Here is a 25,348-nt window from a genome sequence, read left to right on the forward strand (position 1 = left end):
TATTTGTTTAACTCGACAACTATAGCAAGTATTACACCAGTACTAGTGCAGGTTATAAATATACCCTGCAGTTATTGGTTCTACTTGAATGCCCCAACAGTTTTCAAATAGTGTATAACATCTTTTAAGACATTCCAAATCCTATTCTTAACTGTACCTTAGAAAGTACTTATTTGTTTTTTGTAGAACTATATCTAGATCAAATCAAATTAAAATTATTTTCTAAATAAAGAAAAATTTTAAATTATTCATTCCGAACTGCAGGAATATTAGGGTACATATAAGTACAATTTTCATGTGTGTGTGTATATATGAGTTTGCTTATATTTGTACAGGTAAAAGTTAAAGAAAAATTATCCTTTGGTAAGTTTTGCACTCTACTCTATACGAGGGGGTGTTTTAATGTTTGCAAGGACTTTTATTGTTTGCTTTGGAAAAGAGACTATAAAGTATTAAGTTAAGTTAATAATGCTGCTGGAAAATAATTGTAATCATTAACTTTATAAAAATCATGTAAAGTAATACCGACAATTCTTTTGCTATGAAAAATTTCTTTCAATGCAAAAGTGTTATGCTAAAAAATAATTAACATACTAAGTAATAACGTATATTTATAAAATATACCCAGCAAAAACTTAAAGCGCAGGTTTATATTCTATCTGAGTAACTTTTTTATTTTAAAAACGAAACTATCTTTGAACTCCATAATTGTAAGGACTTTTTTAAGAAGTTATTTGTAAACGAGCGTGGTAAGTGCTTGTCACCCGTGTATATCATCGTGTTAAAATGCTACTGAAGAAGTGATGAAAAGCTTTTTAACACAATACGTAGTAATGTGTATTGAAATTTTTTTAATTATAAAATTATATGATATTTATAAATGTGTGTATTTAAAATCAATAGAAATTTTAATCAATCAATATCGAATGCCCTAATTTGCTTTCGGAATTGTAAAATATGAATAAAGCATTTGCCCAACACAATACCTGTTACACAATACCTTTTACCTAACACAGTCTCTTCAAAACCTTCATCAAAAATCAGACACACCAGAGGGTTCCAAAATTTGCATGTAGCCAAATGGTAACTTTTTTATTATTATTATTATTTTTTTTTTTTCAATTTTAGACTTTTGCATATTTAAATTGTTATTGCTGTAGTAATGTGGTAACAACAACAATAACTTAAAAAAGGTCTAAGGTTACTTTGACATCGTTACGGTTATTTTTGATGGCATGTACAAAAACCATATTCCCACATATTTTATTGACAATTTTAGCAGGTTATTTTTTTGGTTAAAGAATGTTTCCATTCAGTGTGTCTGTATTTCGTTTTAGTGTAATGAAGGTGTGGTTGAGCCAAAAAAAAAAAGAAAATGGAAATAAAAATCCTTTGTATGTGCGTGCAAACTTTTGTGGTAAATGCTGATATAGCAAAAAAAAGTACAACGAAAAACCTTAATAATAAAACTGAAGAAAATTTAATTTAACAAAATAATTAACGTCTCAGTAAACTTGTCAATGTAAAGTCAACATTTTAAAGGTCAGCTAAATATTTAAATATGTTTTAAATTAAATTCATTAGTTTGAATTTAAACTCGTCTAATGAATGAATATATTTAACACTGAATTAATATTAAACTTTTGCTATTTCATTCATTCTGTTTCCTTTTATTATAAAAATACTTATAATAACCGGAAATTTATTTTAATGCTGAAAAAACTTAAAAAAGCGAAACGAAATCTCTTCATATAATTTACACATTCATCCTTAACACCTGTTTCTTTTCTCTTCATTCATACCGTCACTCAGTCACTTATTTCTGCGCTACATCGTTAGCGAATGTTTGTAAAAGTATTTTCTTAGTGACGGTATTTTAAAAATATTTCACTTCCTTAGATGTGGAAATTTATGCTGCATTAATGGCAACATTTTTCTTTTTAACAGATTTTTCGATAACAATATATGTATAGCAAAATTAAATTTGTTTTCTTATTCCACTTTAAATAACTGACCTTCGCAGAACGACCAAATCTATAATGGAGTTGTACAAATATATTTATAAATGCAATACTCATGCATACCCAACCATACTCGGTCTTAAAGAGGACACAAAATTGAATTTTGTGGTGCTATTTTTTTTTGCGAAAAATGTCCTATAAATACGTTTTAATATTATGTATTCTTTTTTCACTGTTCATTAAAATCCTTTTGTGAAATTCTTTAATTTTAATAATTAATTGACTTACAGAGAAATTAATGTTTATTTTTAATGAAAAATCGAAAGAGAGTGAAAAAAAAACAGAAAAACTATGACCTGAAGTTATTGACAATGTTTAATGGAAAATTAAGAAGAAAGTATGTTTTTTAGTTATTAAATACAAATTAAGATAAACTAATTATTTTTTATATTACTTAGAGCTACTTAAATGACGACTTAAGCCAAGCAAGTAGTTAATCATTTGCCAAACTGCTGGAAAATTGTAATAATTATCAAATTTTAAAGTAATTCAAAATATAGTTTTGAACTTTGTCACACAAATGGATTATTGTTTATTTCACAATGTGTAGGTTTAATATATGTTGAATATATACATTAGGAATATCACAAATTTTGCGAAATTTTTAGCATACCATCACGTGATGGCTAGTGTTGTGTAATTAATTAATATAATTTTTTGGTTCATTTGGAATCAAAAACATCACGCACCAAAACCAATTTCTGAAATATACACACTTTTACCTTTTTTCCCCTAAACGTTCCAGTTTCCAAAAATCCTTTTCTAGTGGATCTTAACAATGGCAAATAAACTTAGTACCGAAAATGCATGAATCTAACTTTAACGGTTTGGTCTGGGCGGTGATGAATACGTCATTATATAAATAATTGAAAGTTTTTTTTTGCAATTGTGTGGGATACTTCTCTTACTAAATATTTTATTTTGAAGTATGTCCGCAGCTAATATTAATTAAAAAACAGCTTAACAATTTTCTAAAATAATTGAAAATATGCAATGTAAAGGTTATTGCATGAACTTTTTTAACAACTGTGGAAAAAACTACTCCGTGGTTTTTCATAATTTTTAATGCTCTATAGGGACATAACGTCAACAGTTATATCCCTAATATACATACATAAATTTGAATTTACAAAAATAAATCTCTTTATTCATATAATATTTGCTCTTTCTATATTCATGATAATAGTAGCTATTTTTGACAATATTATCTCGGTTTTATCCTTTTTAGCAAAGTTTTGTAATAAAATGAAGCGACTACAAGTGGCGGCATATTGTTTGCAATAAACAAAAGTTATAATAAGATGGCATCTGTTGGCAAATATTTCAATTATTTTCAACTCTTTCGAATATGTTGTACTTAATATAGTCTGAAGAAAAAGAAAATTAACTTGTATATATCTAAACCCTACATTTAACTCAAATTGTGAAATATTTCTTATCCCTTCGCAATATATGCCCCTTATTGTGTATGTTTGGTTGTTTGTATTTCTGTTTTCAGCATTTATTACCTCATGTACGTGTATACAATGCCCAGATTATTCTTGGTCAAGGTTAACGAAAGTGAGTGACATTATTTCCCTGGCATGTATTCTGTCACTGCTTCTTCTACTGCTGCCGTTTATTTCTTTTTATATCCACACACTGAAAATAGAATCTTTATGGTCTTTTGCAACATTGATGTTATAGAATTTTGTGGTTTATTTAAGCTCGTTTTTTATACTACATATTTATGTATGTATTGTTGTCCCATTCCTCTTTATACTTATGTATTTCTCTATTATTCCTTATATTTTATTTATATTCATTCAGAACATAAAAACTGTAAAAACGTTTTGGGAACAATACAATAAAAAACCTTTAACGAAAACCTATTTGTCCATTGTTCGTGAGAACGCAGGGCAATCAATACAATAGACTAAAAATGTATATGTATGTCGCATTACTTATTTTTGGGATGAACATTTATTTTTCAGATATTAAATTCCGTATACGCCACATACCACCTGCTTTTAAAAATAAATGTTGGATCAAGGATAAATGTTACATGGCTCAATGTACTTGCTACCTTCGTCTATTGGTTAACAATTGCCAATAATTAAATTAACAATAAAATGTTTTTGAAGTACATACTTACATACATACATTAAAGTTTATTTAAATTGTAACTTTTATTATATTTATTTTTTTAAGAAATTATTTGTCAGCAGTGAATATCTGTTAGGTTATCAAATTGATAATGTCCTTTTAGTGCGTGTAGAGGTTAAAAAAGGTAAACAATTAAGAGACCTATTCGCAATTATTTATAATTTTAATCCAATTTTTGTAAGCGGTCCAGCTCACGAACGGCCATCGATAGACTAGAAATATTTTTGGAACTATTATAAAGCATAAAAAAGATTATTTTAAGCTTGGTAAAATATTGAATATAACATAAAAAATCGTGTCCCCCATACGATATTTTCTTGATCCCAAAGTAATATCAATGTCAGCAGTGGAATCGTCTCTAAATTTGTTTGATTTAATATTTATAAAGTAAAGTATAACTGATAGTAAGATCGAAAACGTGCGATGTTAAACAGTGTGTTTCTTGGTTACTCCTAGATTTTGTCGATTATAATTTGTATGTTATAATTTTATTATCTTATCAGAAGTGTACGAAATAACGTAATAAGAACTAAAATACCCATATTTCAATATTAATGTGTTTATCTTCAGTGTTTTTCTGTTATTATTATTTTTATACACTCACTCATTATTTGCTTTGTAGGTGTTAACAATATTATGTTCAATTTATTTTGCAATAATTTTTTTGCAAAAATTACAGTTTTAGCAATTTCTCTATTAAAATTGACATAGTTTTATACAATTACTGCAAGAGAAAAAATATGTTCTTATGATAAGATAGTAACTAATTGAAAAAAAATAAGAAAAAAAAAACGATTGCATTAACAAGGTAACACATTATTTATAAAAAGAAATTAAATAATAAACCATTTAACTTTTTTAATTAAAAAAGATAATTTTTTTATGTATGAAAGAAACACATGTTTGTTAATCATTTGATGTTCTCTTATGACAATTTTATACTTAAAGTATAATTGATTTTTATTTTGTGGATTTAATCACAAAATTATTTGAAATAAAAATTTGGTATTAAAAGTAAAATGTAATTTATTTAGACAATGTAACTAAAAAAAACTTTTTTAAAACATATATTAGAAAAATAACAAATCAGATGTTAAAGATGTTTTCGAGTTATTATTATGTGGTCTACTATGAAAATAAAACTTTTTTTAATTAAGTTTGGACAAACAATATGTAGTAAAAATATTTTGCTGGAAATAAAACCAAATTGAACTTATAGTTCTTACCATATTTGTTTAAACGAAACTATGTGCTGTTAAAAAATGATTGAGGAAAATAGGTTTAAAGTTTCAGTCATCGATATTTTGCTTCTCATTTTTTGTTCAAAAAACTTGATTCGATGTATAAAAGTATCGAATGTTTTAACATAATATATGTACATATAGTAAGTAGTACATATAGGCGAAACTGAAGCAGTTGTCAAACGAAAATTTTTATTCTCTTCAGAAAGAGACTCACTTTACTGAACGTAATTCCTAAGAATTATCCAATCAGTGTTCGTGAGAAATGTTATCACTACCAGAATACTTGGATATAACTTCGGCGAATACCTGACAGTGTCAAAGAAAGCGCATCAGAGTTTCGCTGTCCTCTCTATATAATTTACATTCGTCTGATCCTCTTGTCCAATTTTGCATAGCTGTGTACGTGTGTCCACTCAGAATACTTACCATAATACTATCCTCAGACTTGCTCTCAACAGTGACACCCCATAGAATTATTGTGGTTCTACCCACCATTTTATTATTCCAAGTGGCCTTATGGGATTCTCTCACCCTTATTTTTAATTAAACTATTGTTGTCTCGAATGTTTTTATAAACATGCAAATATTTTTTTTTGTTTTTATACCCTGTGCATTAAAGGGTTAAAAATGTATATTTTTAGTTTTATTTTTTAATTATTAAATTTTTTGCAATGTTTATTTTTTTTAACGTGAACTTTGTATTCTTCAGTAATTTGAGACTATTACAACATTTTTTAAGTAGGTATGTATGTGTATAAAAAATTCTTAGCACTTTTTTAAACGATCTTTTTAGGGTGCCCCAAGAAATTAAAAAAAAAACTATGTGTTAGTAATAAAATAATGATTCGAAGTAAATTATATTAACAAAAATATTAGGACTCTAGAGAAGTTGGGCGCTGAAACACAGAGCAAATACATAGACTTCACTATTTTTATAGCAGAAACTTCATATTTCACTTTAAAGCCGATTTTGTTTATATATTTTCAAGGTTCACCCTACAATTTCACACCCTTTGTAAAGTTGTTTTTAATTTTAAAAGGTTTGTAAAAAAATATTCTTTTTTAGCAAAGTTCAACAACAATTAAATGTTTAAATATCAAATTACTATCGATTGACTCTGTCAAACTACGAGAACACAAATACTTTAATTAAATTAATTTATTCTTAAAGAAAACATGATGACCGACCGACAATGAAAAGCAAACAAAAAAACTGCACATTATGCAAATCAGGGCTGCTTGAATTTCAAACAAATTAATTATTAATGCATTTTGTAAGGGGGGAAATAAAAGATAAAAATTGTAGGAGTGTTTTTAAGGCAAAATAAATATTTAATAAAAAATGAAAGCTTCTAAAGAGACTTTAATAAAGGGGATTGCGAAATAAGGCTTTTTTTAATAAACATTTATATATAAACCGAATCTCATAGAAAACTTAAGTTATTAAAGGACTTAAGTAAATTGAATAAATTTTTAAAATACTTTAGTGCTAACGTTTGAATCAAATATTTAAGAAATTGTATAGATTTATTTAAGATATAAAATATCTGTACATTCTGACAACAATTAAAGCAAAAACTAAACAAAGTCTTCGACAAGTCATTGAGTAACTATTTATGACGATCATAGCTAGCAGATGCATCTTCCGGTATCGAGATAAATAAAATAAATATTTAGCTTAATATTATCTAATAGAATTTTAGAGAAACATTTCTTCTACAAACACATTTTTGCATTTAATAAAATTCCTTTTTTTTATAAATATGTATATTTATCTAATTTTATGATAAACAAACATAAAACTTATTTGGGTCATGCACCAACATTCCAATTCCAACAGACCACATTCTACATTGTCTCTTCCTAATCTCTGCTGTCTGTATTCTCTTGGATAATTGTTGTTGTTGCTGTTGAGGTTGTGTGTAGCACAATGTCATTTGTAGTTTGCATTAATTAAAATAATAATAAAATGAGAATAATAATAATTTCACAAGCGATAAGATAAACTTCTAACTAAATTTTAATTTTTTATCACGAGATTGTACAAAAACATTTTTTTTATGGGAACAACAAATGGAGAAGAGATAAAAAATAAACAAAATAGTGCAAATTTGCAAATAAAAAAATTTTGCAAACTATTCATAAAACAAATAAATAACAAACAAAAACCGCATAACAACGACTGAGTAATGTTGTGTAAATAAATAATAACTGAGATGATGGCGTTTAGTTAACTACAGTGCACAGTAGTGTCGTTGGATAAAAATATGGTAAAAGATAAACAACATGCCTAAGAGTACTTATTTAGATTTAAAAGTAATTAATTAAGATAAAAGAACCGCAAAAATTAAAAAAAATTCTGAATAAATTTAAGTTTATAAAATGTTTTACTCTACTGTGTGCTATTGACTATTGATTAGTTTATGAGGTAGCATTTATGGACAAGTCAATTGGTTCCACTATGATCTAGTTCAGCGGTTCCCACCGTTTTTCGCTTCACGTACTCCTTGAAGAATGTATTTAATTTCATGGAAGATTTCTTTGTCAATTTATGTTATTTTTCGTACGTCTTCTTGGCCCCTAGTATGTTGCTACCATACTAAGGAGTCCCCCATTAACCCCCATTGGAAACCCTTGATCTAGGCTATGCTTTACGACGTTAAAGCAACGTTTTTTTTTCGATGTCATAAAGTGGGGAAAAAAGTTAAATTTCCCATTATTAGCTACAAGCTAACATATGGAGCACATTCGTCGTTATCTTTCAATTTGTTTAAAGAAAACTACTAAACTAAAGCTTAAAAATAAGCGAAACCACTAAGAGGTCTCATTCGTCATTCTCTTCCGATTCTTGTTATACAGATACTCTCTTTTGCTTAGTCGTTAAACAGTAAACGAATAAACTATTTATTTTATTTCTGGACATTTAAATGGGATTTTTTGTTACTTTAAAAAGTTCAACTAAAAATATTAAAAAAATTTTTACTCTACATTTATAAATATTTTACCAAAGTCCTCTTCTTCCCTTCTCTCTTTGGGTCTAGCAGTCAATGACTTCTTGACTGGACTTTTAAAATATTTCATCATTCCTACAATTTAAACTCAACAAAATCTACACTCTTCTGGTCTTTTAATTTTATAATATTTTTTGTTTAAACTATTTAGCCAAAAAGCTATTTTTTGGTAAGGTTTTTTTCTTTGTTAATTTTTTTTCTAAATGGTTGACCTTTTGTTCGTTTTGAACAATATTCTGGCGTTGCTGCTGTTAACGATAATGATGATGAGAACGGTGTTGATGATGTGTAGTGCCAGTAAACAAAAACCCTCCCTCATTTCTTGTAGTATTTTGTTTTTTTTACGGCTGCCATTTCGCTTTCATGACTTATATAGAACATAAAATGTGGTTTAAATATATTTTTCATTATTTTGTTTTTTTTTCTTAATTTTTTGTATTTGTGTCTATTGAAAATATACTTGGCATGCATTTTATTTTGTGGTTACTTTTATTTTTTATAATTTTTTTTTTTTTGTTTCAATTTTTTCAGAATTTTGTGTGTATTTTTTTGCTTTTTGTATATCTTGTTGCTTCATTTATTTATTTTTTGCTTCATTTCGTTGCTCTAAAAAAGAATTTAAGGAAAATGTGTATTTTTTGTAGTTTTTGGCCTTTTTTTATTTCATTTCGCTTTTTTCTTGTTTTTTACTAACCAAAAATAATTTTATGTGTTGTTTTTCATATTGTTGCTTTTGTTGTCTGTGTTTTTACATTGTTGATACAACATCATCCTCATCATCGTCATCATGTGGATTAGCGTCATCATTTTAGCCTGTTATTTGGGTATTTTAAATTTAGTGCTGGCAATGTGTCCAAAGTAATCTCAAGAAATAAGTTATAAAAGCTTTAAACAACATAACCATAAATTTCGTCATCTCAAAGAAATCAAGAGACTGATTAATTATTTTGTTGTTACAACGAAGCCGGTTTAACTAAACTCTATTTAAAATGTATTATTGAAATAAATATAGTGTTTTCTTTAGCCGATCTTGACCGTTAATTTATTTTTCTTCGCTTTTTTTGTTTGTGCAAAAAGTAATCGCGTAGACAAAGTTTAAAACTTCTAAATATAAAATGAGTACACATTTGTTGTTCGTAAATTATAAAAAGCCAAAAAGTCGAGCAGATATTTTTTGTTGTTTTGTAAAATTTACGATTTTTCTTTTTTAAATTTCTTCTGGCGTTTCTGTGTTGCATATTCGTAAAATGTATATTTTTGTGCTTTAGATATTTGGTACTGCAAATAGATTTTTAAAACGTAATGCATTATTTTTTAATTTTTATTTTTTTAATTTTTTTGGAGCATAAGAACATGAACAAAGTGTTTACACTAGATCGCGAAATAATATGAAACATAAATCCAATAAAAGAAACCATTAAATTATGCAATTTACATAAATAGGTAAAATTTATTAATCAATGTAATTTATATTAATGAAAAATTTAATTACAATTAAAAATAATTATAATAAATAGTTCTTTAATCGCAGGTAATTGTTATAATAACAATAATTTTGTGTCAAGTGACCTAATTTTTAAATGTCTTCCGATTTGGCACCAAGGTTTCAGCTCTATTAGCCAAGAATTTTCGGAATTACAAAAGTTTAAAGTTCGACATTTTATTTTTTTAATAAATTTAACTTTTCAGGACCAATAGGTGTCCTAGCAAAAATTGTCAAAGGGAATTTAGATATCAATCTTCTCAAAAGATCTGCACACCTTCAGATGCGTTTCTGGTTTTTGAAAGATTAGACAATAAAAATGGACATTTGAAATATTACAAAATTGAAAATATTAAAACATTTAAAGTAATAATAACTGTTAAAGTAGCTTAAGCGGGAAAAAGTACTCCTCCTTTACCTACCACCTGTCCTAAGAATTCCTTTACTCAATTTCAACTACAACACTGATAAAAAATAAACAAATCTTATTTCCCGCTAATGTAAGAGTATTTTTGCTCTAGATCTCAATGACTGACAGCTGTTGTTCTACCTTGCATGACGTTTATTTGTTTACACTTTTTGTTTATATTGCTGTTGTTGTTGCTCTTTAGTTTTCCATTGAAAATGCAAATGTCAGTTTCATTTTCAAGAGTACATGATTCAAATTCAAGGAAACAAAAAAACAAGAGTTTTTTTTAAATCAACACTTTAGCTAAGAACTTAACTGTTAATTTAATGAGAATAGTTGTTGGTGTAGTCAGCGAAATTAAATACTGTGTGTGGATATTAACATGTTTGGTTATGTGTAAACGTGAGAACATAATGGTGACATTTATGTAAATTTAATAATATGATAAATCCGTTTAAAGAGAAATTTAAAATTCTAATTTAATTAGGGAAGTTATGAAAATTTCCGCTGATTAAGAAAACAATATAATTATGTTTATTTACAAAGAAATAAAAAAATTGATAAAATATAAAATATAATACAAGTACTAAATTTTGAATGTTTTTTCTCTTTAAATTAATTATCAAAGCTTTTAGGCTAACTAAAGGTATTTTCAAACATTTACACCCTATTTTAAAATTTATATTCACATATTAAAATTTCATAATTCTTTTAATACAGTTTATTTAATATTTTTTTTCACAATATTTTTACCCTTTCACAAGGTCATCGTAAAATACCACACTGGCATCTGTTTGAAATTATAATAATAAAACATTACATAAAACATTCGTAATTATTTAATAATATCAAAACCAAATTGCCAAAAAATCAACAATATTTATGTAGGAATAAATCTATAAAAATGTTTAATTATTAAAAATGAAAATAACACTGACATTAACAACAAACACTCACAGACACACACAGAAAGTGAAGAAAAAACAATTAAAAATTTATATTAAAAACTGTTGCGCCTCAATTTACCACAAAATTTTCACAGCCGTCATAGCAATAATTTTTGTCTAATATATTTTTTATATTTTTCAGTTTTTAATGATAAAAACATACTAAAATACATACTTTTAACATAATTTATTAATAAATGGAACAAAAACAATATAAACAATTGTTGTTAGTAGCGAAAAAAGAAAAAAATGTATGACCACGTTTTTTTGGTAAAAATCTATTATTAACAATAAAAATGGCTAAAATCGTATAAACAAGTAAGTGAGAGTATGAGAGTAACGCTAGCTTCGTTAACTTATGCCATGATAATCCAATTTTTTTAGGGTTTTTGTAGATTTATTGTTGTTAAACGTAATAAAAATTATGATTGTTAAAAATAATCATAAATCATAAAAGACCTTAATAGTAAATTCGCAGAAGTACGTAAGACAATGTTATGGTTGGTCAAGCAAAACTATGTAGTAAGGTACTTTATATAGTGCGTTTTTAATGCGTCATTTTGAGAAGAGAGAGTTGAATTGATTTAAATAAAAACTACATAAAACGAGTCATTCTTGAGAATGACTTTAGAAGTAGTAAATTCGGAATCAAATGAAAAGGACATCACTCCTATGACAAGCCTGTGTTAAAATCATCACTTTTGCCGGCCTTTTTCAGTACATCCATAGAGTAAATTGTACCTCTTTTTCGCTTCTTTGGATTTTTTTCTATATTTTTTAGTAAGATCCATTTGACCATTTTGTAATATCGGACATTTAAGAGCAACAAAGACATGTTGATTTCCTTTAATATTATTGTTCTTTGAATTTAATTATTTTTTTTTTTTTAGATCTATAGGTTTTCTTTTTCTTTACCAAAAAGAGCTAGAAAGTCTGGCCAAAAAAGATACAAAACAGGTTAATTACCCTAGGACTGGAAAATAACAATATGTTAACTTCATGAATAAAATTGTCTAAAAAAGTTTTTTGTTTATTCTAGAACATTTGTCAAGATGGATTTAGCATATTCTTCTTCTAAACGCATTCTAAAGTAGTTAAATTATCATCACATCCATACTTGTGTTTCATTACAAAATATTAAGCAAAAAGTTAATAATTTGATTCTAAAATTTACACCGGCCCAATATTGAGCTAGCAAACTTTTTAAATAAAGATGTCGATAACTTAAATACATCATTTAAAAAAAAAACAAATAAGAACAAAAAATAGTTTGAAAACTTTTTGGAGAAATATTTTGCTTTTTCTAACCAACATTTTAAAAGGATTCACTCACATGTTTGCAAAAAAAAATTTGTTACTACAGTTATTGAAAATTACGCTGTTGCATTAAATATGTATATATACATATATTGTTTATTGTCTAAAAGAAATTTATTTTTAATTAACACTCACCTTTTAATTTAAAACACAAAATTCAAGAATTTAGTCTTCTTTAATAGTAACTGTTTTGCTGGGTATTAAAAAAATGTTGCTAACACTAGTTTAAAGTGAAGAAAAATTTTATATATTTTTGTTTAACACGTTACTCGTGTAATTTGATTTTAGCAAATGCACAAACAATTTTTAATGTGTTTAATAATTCTTTTTTTATATTCTAAAAAGTATAAACTATAGTAATATTGTTAATTTTTTTGTTTGTTTGAAAACACTATTAATTAAAGACACTGCCAAAAAATTGGTCAATTTCCAAAATAGATTTTAAAACTTTTTTATTTTATCACACACCGGGTGCGTCTTGTTTTGAAAGAAATAATTTTTATTTGTTTTTATTTTTTCTTATAATAATTTTAGTTTGTAAGAAAATATCTAAAAGCAAAAATATTCGCGTTACAACAACAAGCACGTTTTATCAAATCGAATGTTAAATCGCAACTGAATCGAAATATGAAAAAATGTTTGCCATCGTAAACGCCGCAAAACCTTTTAGACACAAATTCAACTAGAAAAAAGTTTCATTCAATCTTCTCGCACTCACTACCAGAAACTCACACTTGCTGGCTACAAGCATAATATTAGCAAAAAAACAATAATAAAACACCAACAACATTCACTGACACACAGATACTCACGGCAAACATACACATTCATATGACATCTATAAACATGTTCCCTAAATGTTAACAGAGCAGCAATTGTATTGTGAGCTTAATGTTGATTAACATAAATGTTGTTAAGATTTGTTTAATATAAAAGAGAACATGTTGTTTTAATATATGTATATAAACATGTTGGCAGTATTTAAAATTCTTTAAAACTACACAATTTTACTAACGTTGTTTTAAATTTAAACCATTTTTATTTTAAAATGTGAAACACTTATGAAGTAAAAATATTGAAATTAAAGTTTTAAAATCTGTGATAATTCTATCAAACAATCTTGCCAGAATTTCGCTATTTTTGTGGCTTTTATTTCTGTATATTCAAGACTAGATTACAGACTAGACTGTATACTAGACTATAGACTAGACTACAGGGAAGTGTCACACGTTCAATACATATCTTGATATTTGCTTTATTGTGATATGTATTAAACGTGTTGCATGCAATATTGATGAATTGTGTTCCATATCACAGAAAACACCAATTTTCTGAAATCCAATATCAATATTTATAGCGGATTACTTGATAAATATTTAACATGTAGCATATTTTGTAATATTTATCACGAGACATTTGTAAAATTTGGAAAGATAACTAAAATAAAATTAAAGTATTTCCAATAACCAAAAACCTTTTAAATGATGTAAATATGCATTTGAAAACTTATTTAAATTTTTGTTTTCAAATGAAAAATTAATGCATATTTTTATTCAAAATTTTTTATTTCAAAAAGGCTAGAGATAAGCTTGAATATAAACTATAGGCTAGACTAAAGGCTAGATTATAGACTAAAATATAGACTAGACTATAGAATATAGACTATACTTTATACTTCACTACGGACTAGATTATATACTTGACTACATACTAGACTATTGACAATAAACTAGACTATAGAATATAGACTAGACTATAAATTAGATTTTATACATGCCTTTAGACTAGACTATAGACTAGACTATGGACAAGCCTATAGACTGGACTACAGAAAGTGTTATTTTGTTCCACCGAACCTAAAATTAAAATCATCAACTTTGTTGAAAAAAGGTTTTTTAACAAATGTTTGACAATTCTCTTATAAGAAATTTTAGCCCAAAGAGAAACCATGTTGTTATTAGAACTACTGGGTATATTTATTAACACATGTCTGAGACAGGATACCAGTATTCTAAAATTATAAAAATTAATTTCTATATTAAATTATGATTCCATTAACAACACATTTTTATTCGTTTCCTAAGCTGAGATCATTTAATAATTTATCGTTGAATGATTTTTTTTCTTATTCATATTTTTAAGCTGTTTTCAAAAATAAATTTTACAGATTTTATACACTTTGTCGAGGAGTGTCTAAATAAATTTATGACTTTAAATAAGATCTTTTCAATCGAAATGCTAAATAATTTTATTTTGTCACATACACACATGTTTTCAAGGAAACAATTTTTATTTAGTTTTTTACTAAATCATTTTTATAGATAATCATAGTAAATAACGAACAATTGTAGCAATGTTTATTAAAAAAATTAAAATAATAGTAATTTGTGCGAACAGCATTATATAGTATCAGTTATAAAATGAAATATATGTCAATAGTGAAAAGTACTACCCTAAAAAACATAAACTTACACAAGATACCTTGTGATTATTTATAAATCGATAGAGATATATGACAATATTTAAGAACTTAATGATCCCAAACAATATATCTAAGAAGTTCACATAAGCATTTATGCAGGTAATATGGTTTTAATCTTTAGTCAAATGAATTATTTTTTTAAAAAAATACATATTTATATATGACCCACCTAGAAAATAGAAAGAAATTTTAAATAATAAAATAATACAAATTGTTTAATGAATGTTGCCTACCAAATCCCATTCAAAAAATGGATTTAAAACCACTATCAAAAGAAAAGAATACGAAACAAATGTTAGACTATAGAAAGCATTTTGATTCATTTTGGTGTAGTCTATCAGGGCGTAATGTTTTCCCGATATGCAGCAAGCCACCAAAGCAATAATCAACCAAATACCGAAAACATCATGAAATGGAGCAAATTTTAAACGAAGTTGTATATTTCTTTGAAGGAAAAATGTGGATAAGCCAACAATAATCTGGAAATGGATTAAAAAATTAAGTACTTGAAAGTTTATAGGCGCCAACTTTTGGCCGAACATTTATAGAAGGCTTCGTCGGAACTTCGAATTGCGTTCGATCGATTACACAAATTTAAAAATCAAAATTGATCTTACCTGCAACAGATACATACAACAAACAAATATTGAGGTGTAGGCATGAAATTTATTATAATCATATTCCACGTTATATTCCGCAAAGTATAGAATAAAATATCCACAGGCAAAAAATGCAAGGGAAATTGCGTGTAAACCAACATGCAAAAGTTTGACAAATCGCGTGCGAAAACCATTAAAAAGGCGATAAACAGCAACGGCTGTGAATTTAATCAAAAAAATATATATACATACATATGTATGTTTGTAGATCAATACGCAATTTTTTATTCTTTCTTCCAAAAGAACTTACCATAACCTAAAACATACGTTGAAGCGCAACTTAAAAAGCCATGTAAACTGCCAGCACAAAAACGATTGTCAAAAAGCACATCTACTTGTATATGTGGGCCAATAATTCCAGTCGTAAACCATTGATAGCCTTTAGTGAGGTAAAAGGAACCATTGCAACTTTGGCGATTGTATACTAATTTTAGGCACATGAGTCCAAAAATAGTGTAGCCCATCATAAATGCAAAAGCAGCAACTTGAGCCGGTTTAATTTTCATTTTTTTTTATTATATTGAGGATTGATATTTTAAAGAAGTTTGTTGACTTTTTGTATTTTGAAGGAAATTTCAGGTTTGAATGAAAATTTTATTTGTTTTATATCAGGCAAGCAAGGTTCATTAAATATGGTGCCTCGTCCACATAGCTGATGATTATCAGCATGCAATCCAAAATTTTATATTATGTCAATGTAATAGTAAATGAGCGACATGTTTGGCAAAAATGTCAAACTTTGACTCACTGTAACTCAAACAGTTCATAACCAATTTTGATAAAAAATAATGATAAAAAATGATAAAAAATTTGTCCAAACTACTATCCAATCCCAATCGGTAAACTTGGGTAACTTGACATGAAATCTCTAAAATATTAATTTATTAATAAAATAATTAATTGACATTGTTGCACTTTATCAAAAAATTCTTAATACCCATTGTAAAAAATATACTTCCTGGTTATAATATATTAAAAACAATAATTTTTTGTTTTTTTATTTTTTAATTTTAAATATCAATTCTAAATCAATAAAATGCAATTCTAAGCGCCACTGAAAACAAGCAAATGAAAATGATAAGAAAAAAAATATATCGTCATCTAAAACGCAACTGGTTTAATATTTTTTTAAATTTTACAGGATAAGTAAAATACTATTTAAATTAAATTGATGGTAAATATGCGGTTTAACGATTTTGATTTGTAATTAACATTACATATTTTACATGTAAAATGAAGTATATATTTACAATATTTTACAAAACGTTTATAAAACAAAATTTCCTTACAAATTTTAATTTATAAATCGATTATAAATTAAAATTTTGTTGATGAATAAGACCTCTTTAGACTAATCTATTGTATAGTTTATAATCTAATCAGGAGACAATTTTATAGTCTATATTCTAGTCAACATTTAGTATATAGTCTAATTTACAGTCTAGTCTATAGTCTATGGTCTAGTGTATGGTCTAGTCTATGGTTAGTCTATGGTTTAGTCTCTAGTCTAGTCTATGGTCTAGTTTAAGGTCTAGTCTATGGTCTAGTCTATGGTTTATCCTATGGTCTAGTCTATGGTCTAATCTATAGTCTAGTATATAGTCTAGTCTATAGTCTAGTGTTAATTAATCCCGTATTCATTAAGATATTAATCGTTTATTTTAGGTTTATAATAAACCATATAAACATAAGCATTTGGTTAACAAAACAATTTATGATTACATATTTGAATTTAAAACTCAATTGAATTCTTCGCTGTTAATTTGATTACAACAATTAAAAATAAATGTTTTCTTTAATTGCAGATTTTGGCGCCGTATATTATACAGATGACGTTTCCTTTTAATGAGAATTAAGGTGAGTAGAGCACATTTAACACACACTTACACTTTACATTTATAGAAAAAAACACCGGTAAATTTGTATCTCATTTGATTTATTTTGTAAACAGAGACGTAAATTGATGTTTTTTGTCCACTGGATTTGCACTTTCAATTCATACACCTCATTTAAAAGCTTTTTAATACTCGGGCTTTTACTCTTGTTGGCTTTTGTACTTTTCATCTCATTCACTGTTGTTGCTTCTCGTGAGAGTTTCCCTATATTTAGTTGTAAACATGTTGCTAGTAACTAAGAAAAAAGCTTTTCTAGCTAACTTTTCTAACTCTAGAATTTCATACATAATGTATATACATACATATGTATGTGTATATGTACCTGGTCAATATTGTATTTGTTAGAGAAAGAAGTTTGTTTGTATTTGTCAAATATAGTTTCATAATATCTGTTTAAAACTTAGTTGAATGTTACCAAGTAGTAGATTTATTTTACAATTAAGTATACAATTTCACTTAAAACAAATAGTTTTAATTTTCTTTTCTCAAAACAGTAAAAAACAATTATTTCGTTTGTAGTTCTTGGCCCATCCATAAAAGGCATTTATTTTCAAATTACGTTTTAAAGTATTAATTTCTCTATGGTGGTTATTTTTAAATGGCTGATTAATTTGAATAAATATTTTTCTTTTAAATGATAGTTAATCTAAATGATTTGTGTAATTTACCATTGAAATTTTGATCACATTAAAATGAAGTTAATACTCCATTAGCATTGAATGGAATTTTTTGTTCAATCTCTAGTATTAAACTTTTGACACGTCTCATGCCATTAAAATGAACTCAGATTTTCTAGGATTGTATAAAATAGTAAATATTTTAAGGATATAAGGATATAGTCATCAATCAAAATTTATTGTAATATCTATGTATGTATTATTGATGTTTGTTAGTTTTGCTAAAATTATATTTAGTAAACCAATATTAATCGAAAAGAAAAAATATATGGTGTAAATGGTAACAGTTATCAAAGTTTTACAATATTATAGTTTAAATTTAATTTTTTGTTGTTGCAATCATATTGTGTAATATACGACAACAATCTTATGCATATGTATATGATTACCACAACCACATACATGTTTATTTAAACATTATTTTTGATTGTAACAACCATAAACACGAGTGCAGTAGTCATATGGTGTTTATTATAAAGTTTATATTTCCAATATGTATGTATATTGGAAAGTAAACTTTCAACATGTAATCGTAATAACATTTATTTAGCATAAATAAGTTTAAATATTAAATAAAAATATTTGTATTTAATTCAATATGTTTATTCGAGCCTATTAAATGACACAATCTTCCAAACATGAAGAAAACAAAAAATCGTTTTATATTTAAATAAAACTTCCTTGTGTGAATTTTATATACAATTGCATTGTAACGTATACAATAAATGTATATATATATATAAATATTTATATATATAATATGTAAATTTCGTATAAATGTCAATATACCAAACTTGAAGTTGTTGTCTCTTTTTGTCTGTCATTTTAATTCTTAATGGTTTCTTAATGGTTTCATTTCTAATATAAATATAAATAATGATAATGCCATTTTCAAAAATTGTCAAGATCTTTGGGTATTTGAAAGAAGAGTTGAAATGAAGTGTGATGAGTTGTAATCCTAAAAACAAATATGTAGATGATCAGAATATATGTACGTACGTACATATTTACTCATTGTTTTAAGTTTGCAATAGCGAGCATAAAAAATATAATGATCGACACAATTTTCCTGATTGAGAATAAAATTATGATGAATGAAGAGGGCATGAAATAACAATAATTAATAAAATGAAAATTAAAAAAGTTGAAATTGTGTTCCGGCATAAAAAATAATTTAAAATAATAAAAAAGTAAAACTAATTGGTAGTAATTCCTTTTCAGCCCTTTATTAAGACTTTATTATAAAGTCTATTAAAAAAATATTGAATGAAAGTTAATATTAAAAAAATATATAAATTTTATTTTTAAATTTACATTATACATTTTATGATTTTCCCCATGCACCCATTGCCTGTAGTTCAATAGGTCAAGTACATACATTTTTAGACATTTTGTAAATAGAATCATCAAGTGGTTTCTTTAAAGTTTTTTGACTTGTAAAATTAATTTCTCTGCTTTTTACAACAAACATCATTTTACACCCTGTTAAAGACCTTGAAAATTTTATTTAAATTTTTTCTAAATGTAACAATAAAAGGAGTATTAATATCGTCTTATATCATGTGTTCAATATGTTTTTTGTATTATAATGACCTCGCAAGTTTGTAAATGATTATATTTTTTTTGTTTTGAAAATTAATTTAATCTTTCCTGCTGGCCAGCATTAATCACGTTCGAACATTTAGAGTGTGTGCGTTTATTTATTAAAACATTTATATTATTTTTATTAAAATAATTTGAGATTTTGATCTTATGTTTATAGCACATGAGCAACAGCAAACAGCCAATGGAATAACAACCAAAATTGTTTAGTTTTGAAGAATATGTACACCCTGTGATTATATACAATTTTAGATAATTTAAAAATGACCTAATGGAATTGTTATTCAATTATTCAGATACCGGAAGACATTCCAAATATTCTAACTATCTATCTATCTATCTATCTATCTATCTATCTATCTATGTATCTCTATCTATCTATCTATCTATCTATCTATCTATCTACCTTCGACTTCAAAAATTAGTTTTAGCTTGAAAATTCAAATTTGAGACCTTTTTAAATTAAGTCAGTAAACATAATCAAAAATCTATACAATTTTGTACAATTAATACGAAATAAAAAAATACACACATGCAAAGAAAATTTGATGAAAACTATTATATTCTTATAAAATTTTTTCCAACCGACTAAAATTCATGAGGCGTTAAAAATGTATATCCATATAAACAATTCATTCTAGTCTTGCAATTGAAGAACATACGACTATAAAAATCTCACGCATGTTGATGCTTAATTACATACATATACATACATAATTATGGCATATTTTTATTTTTATTTTCTTTTTATAAATAACAAGTTTATTTTTAATCAATCAACACCATAAATATCACAAAATCTAAATGATAATTCTTTTTTTAAAAAATACCACAAAAATATATTTAATTTCAACACTACTTGTTCGATTATATGATTTGCAAAAATATTTCCCTTCAAATCTGTCTACAATAGACCGGCGTACTGTCTGATTGTCTGTTTTCGAGTTGATTTTATTCTTTTTTGCTGCTTGCTACTTTATGTTGTGTAAACAGTTCAGCCTACAATCATGATTGTCATAATCATCATCTAAATTCACATCACTACTAATCATTATCATTGTTTTTTCATCATTATTTTTAGCCATCTGTAGGATTTGTTGAACTTTTCCTCCAACAAATTTTTATTGCTGTTTGTTAGAAAAATAAACAAAATAACATCTAAGAAAATTAATCGTATTAGTCATGGTTTTTAGTTTTTTTCAGTTTTAAGAAAAATATTGCAAAATCAAACAAGTTTTTTTATGTAAATATTTATTTATTGACATCAGGTAAATAATATAAATTTGGAGTAAAATACAAGAGTATTAGCAATTGTCTAAGTAATAAGTATGTATAACAATTGCAAAACCTCTTCCATTTTCTTCCAATTTTACCTTGGCTACGATATATTCAAATGATTTTTTGTTAAAAAATTAAATTTCTAAATGAAATGGGGGCTATTGTCGTATATATTCAAATCCTTCTAAAATTTGGTAAATAAAATAAAGTATAAAAAACACATAATACCTTCCACTTTAAAATGGTGTAGGGTAGAAAAAATAATAATGATTTTGTTAGATACGCTAAAATTGATTGTAATTTCCTAGATTACAATAGAAATTGGGTTGGGCCGTGTAATCTGGCGTCACACAATCAAATTGTCTATAAAATTTTAGTTATAAAAATGTCATTGTTACTTTAATAATGCGATTTATCAGCAATTTAAAAATAATTAGACATTTATAGATTTTTAATCGTATACATTTAAAATAAATAAGAAAAGTAATATTACTAAAATATTTACAATACTTTTATTGGAAACTAAACAGTAATTAATTAAAATATAAATATTGCATACGGTAAAAAATTCGCAGCAATTTATATGGAAATAATTAACAAATCACAGGATCATACAAGTTGGTATATCTGACGAATACCTTTGTTGAAACGATGGGCATATTTGGATCTTGCTTCCAAAATATTATTCTGACAATCTATTAAAGTCTATTAAATTTAAATTTATCCTACTAGTTTTTTAAATGTTTACAACCTTGTAATTGTTTCAAAATGATTTATTTTCAATTTAAATTAATTCATGTAATTCATATAAAAAATATTACCATTTTTCACACATTTCAAGTGATGACAATCCACAATTGAGGTGTAAATTACAAAAATATTTACAATAATTGTGTATTATTAAGAATATAATAACAATTTTATTTAATCTCAAATTTAAACAATATAATAACTATGGTTCTGTATAAATAAAATAAACAAAAGTATTTTTATTACAATTTATATAAAAAAATTAAACAAATGATATCATTTTGCAAGTGTTTTTTGCAATTTGTTTAATTTAATTTAGTTACAAGTTGTTTGATTAAGATCATCTTGTTGGAAACAATTTAATTTATAAAGTTCAACATCAAACAGCAGGTGGGTTGGCCGACTGCTGAACAACTTAATGATGGCAACATGACGGCATCACCACAAATGCCGACACAACTCCAACCAACTAAAGATGGGGGTGGGTGGTGCATTACTGCTGCAGCAGCAGCGTACGTATCACGTCACTTTTACCGGTTGCATCACTAGAAATAATATAATTATTAATAAGTGTAGCTGTAAAAAATATTAATAAATTTATGAATATTTTAAATGAAATATTTAATAGGATATTAATGTAAAGTATTGAGTTCCAGAACTGACGTTATTTGATGGAATTATTTATCATGGTGTTAAAATAATTTATTTCATATTAATTTAGCAGTAATGGTGGTGTTGGTAGCAAAAGTATTATATTAAATTAATCATTAAACATAAAATTACTGGCAGTTAGTAATTTAGTCATTAATTCATTTACTCATTCATTCATTACACTCATACAGACTTAAATAAGTTTAATAAAATTCTATCAATGCCAATTCGTAAAAATATATTTATTTAAAATTTTTTGTTTGTAACTTGTGGCTGTTGTAAATTTTAATTATAGATTTCAGTTTCATTTTTATTATAAAATGATGTCATAACAAACATGTTCCATGTTGTAATAACAGTACTTGTGAGAATGAAATACAAATTATTTAAATATATGAAATCTTCAAAAGTCTCAAATGAAAAATCTCATTAAAATAAGCTAATATATATTATATAAACTGCCACTTTTATTGGAAAGAACCTGGTCGCTACAAAATAAAAACCTATTTCTTGGTGACTCATAATGTATTTTTATTTAAAATAAATTGCATATGTACATAAATATTCCGAATCCTTATAGATTTATATAAAAAAATCTTTACAAATTTCAAATCGAAAATCTTATTAAAATATACATATTTTTGATATTGATTGTCGCTTTTATTTTTTATTGAAAAAAGCAAACCTATATACATTTCTTACTTCGTCCTTCATAATGCGTTTTTATTTTAAATAAATAGGTATATTCCTTACCTATTCTATTCTTTACTCTATAAAGTATATATTTTTATATATCGAGTCCTTATAGGTATCGGACTCTAGTAAGCTATGTCCGTCTGTATACATGTCTGTCCTTATGTATGTTTTATGAATTATCTTGGGAACCCAAATCTGTCAAAGAATTTTCAACAAAATCAGTCCATAAATAACGGAGACAAACTTTAAAAATTTCATATGAAATTTAAATTTTTGGTGCATGTTTAGACAAAATTATTAACATGATGACCTATAGACAAGGACGGACAAATGGAAGAACATTCCAAATATTTTCCGAAAATAATTCTGAACCGATATAGGACCAATATTTCTGTGCGTTACACGAAAGTGGTGTATAATATAAAAATTAATGAATATTTTTTCAATGAAATAATTCTTTTATAAATAATTGTAAATGCGTTGTGTCTTATTTTATGTAATTGAAGTATCAATAAAATATTTTGATTAAATGATGTGAGCTGCTTTGAATTATTTAACAAATTTGCAATCACATAGACACAATTTTATTTTATTTATACATGCTTATAAATTTATCCATGTGTAAACTTATGTAGGTACATATATTTACATAATATAAACATATATGTATTTTCGCTATTTTGCATTTTTTTGCATACTACCAGTTATTCACCGAATTTGTACATCATAGATTTATGCCAAATTCCTTCATGTCAAAATACAAACAAAAAAAGAAACAACAAAAACAATAACATCAAGAACGAAACGTGCAACCACCAACTGATATCCAAATTATGTATTTAAAAAATCTAATTTGCAATATTATTTATTTTCAATTTGACTCACTAGATTCTTTTTCGGAGTCTAATGACTTCAGTGTGTGTCTTGTGGCTTTTTCACATTGTTATCTTTTTTTTAATTTCTTATTTGTTTATATTCTCAGATTTTTTTGGACAACACCTAATGCCTCGACTGCAATTTGAAATTCTTTTAGGCCACTTGAATAGAACACAACAGCGTCGTCCATGTCATTCAATGAAAACATACTGTTTATTTTTTCTTTTTTTTTGGACTCTGTCTCTATAAATGAACCAACAAACAAAAGGGTAAAAAAAGAAAGAAAAAATTCAAAAATAGCGATAATAAGGAGCCGTAACAAACACCAAACGATTGTCGGTCGGTCATTGTCCAAAATAGACAACAAAAACAGATTTGTTTTCCGGGTCTGGCAGACACATATTCAGAAGATCTTTTAAGTTTATTTGTAGTCTGTGACTTGTCTCAATTGAGGATAATCACTTAATAATGAAATATGTATACGAAAAGAGTACGGATGGGATCGTCTAAACGTAATATGTAATGGAACCATCACACATTGAGGGAAAATTTGACAGTCGTATGGCTCTCTTTATTTTTTGAAATGATTCAAAAAACAAGCCGATCTTATTAGATCAGGGATGTGTTTTTATGTAAATACGTATAAAAAAGTGAAACAGCTGTTTTCATCAGATTTTTTAATTATTAAAAAAATCAGACTTTTTTTTTTTTTTTTTTTTGTTATACGGATGGAATTTCATTTTACTTTTTCATTAGACTTGACGTACGTAAAGTGTGATCGTCTGTAGGGCCCTTGAATCATATCAACGGTGTTGAGTTTTCCACCTTGTATGAATATCCTTAATTTTCACAAATAGTTTTATTAAGTTTATGAGTAAATAAAACAAGTGTGATTTATTCAAAATAATTAAAAAAGCGTATTTAAAATAAATCTTTCATATTTCCTTTAATATTTATGAACAGTTGACCAAGTGATTTATCTTATAGAAAAATGTATCTAAAACAAAGACAACGTTATACATTTCAATAGGATTGAGAAGTGATGTATCCGAATTTGGCCTAAGAACATATTCATCACATCATTTTCCAGATATCAGGTCATTAACTTTATAACAACGTTTTTTTCCTTATTTGAAAAGCTCATAATTTCAGAAAATAAATTAAAAATGTAAATATCAATTTTAGTGAAATTTTGTGAAGAATAA

The 25,348-nt window shown here is 26.1% G+C and overlaps 2 protein-coding genes across 2 annotated transcripts in view; both read right to left on the reverse strand.

The window, feature by feature from the left end:
* Window positions 1-13,192, reverse strand: part of LOC111688029 (trichohyalin) — a 96,441-nt gene extending 83,249 nt beyond the window's left edge. The window contains exon 1 of the mRNA XM_023450523.2: window positions 12,713-13,192. The gene's annotated coding sequence lies outside the window, so the exon portion shown is untranslated. The remainder of the gene's footprint in view (window positions 1-12,712) is intronic.
* A 1,720-nt stretch (window positions 13,193-14,912) lies between these two features.
* On the reverse strand, window positions 14,913-16,355 carry LOC124419925 (putative transmembrane ascorbate-dependent reductase CYB561 homolog). The gene is made up of 4 exons (XM_046951007.1): window positions 15,969-16,355; window positions 15,677-15,876; window positions 15,293-15,538; window positions 14,913-15,228 (listed from the first exon to the last, which is right to left on the reverse strand). Exons 1-4 carry the CDS (start codon window positions 16,222-16,224, stop codon window positions 15,214-15,216), a joined length of 717 nt encoding a protein of 238 aa, XP_046806963.1. The 5' UTR covers window positions 16,225-16,355; the 3' UTR covers window positions 14,913-15,213.
* Window positions 16,356-25,348: the final 8,993 nt, after the last annotated feature.

Source organism: Lucilia cuprina, chromosome 5, assembly GCF_022045245.1.
Source record: "Lucilia cuprina isolate Lc7/37 chromosome 5, ASM2204524v1, whole genome shotgun sequence".
Taxonomy (NCBI): Eukaryota; Metazoa; Arthropoda; class Insecta; order Diptera; family Calliphoridae; genus Lucilia; species Lucilia cuprina.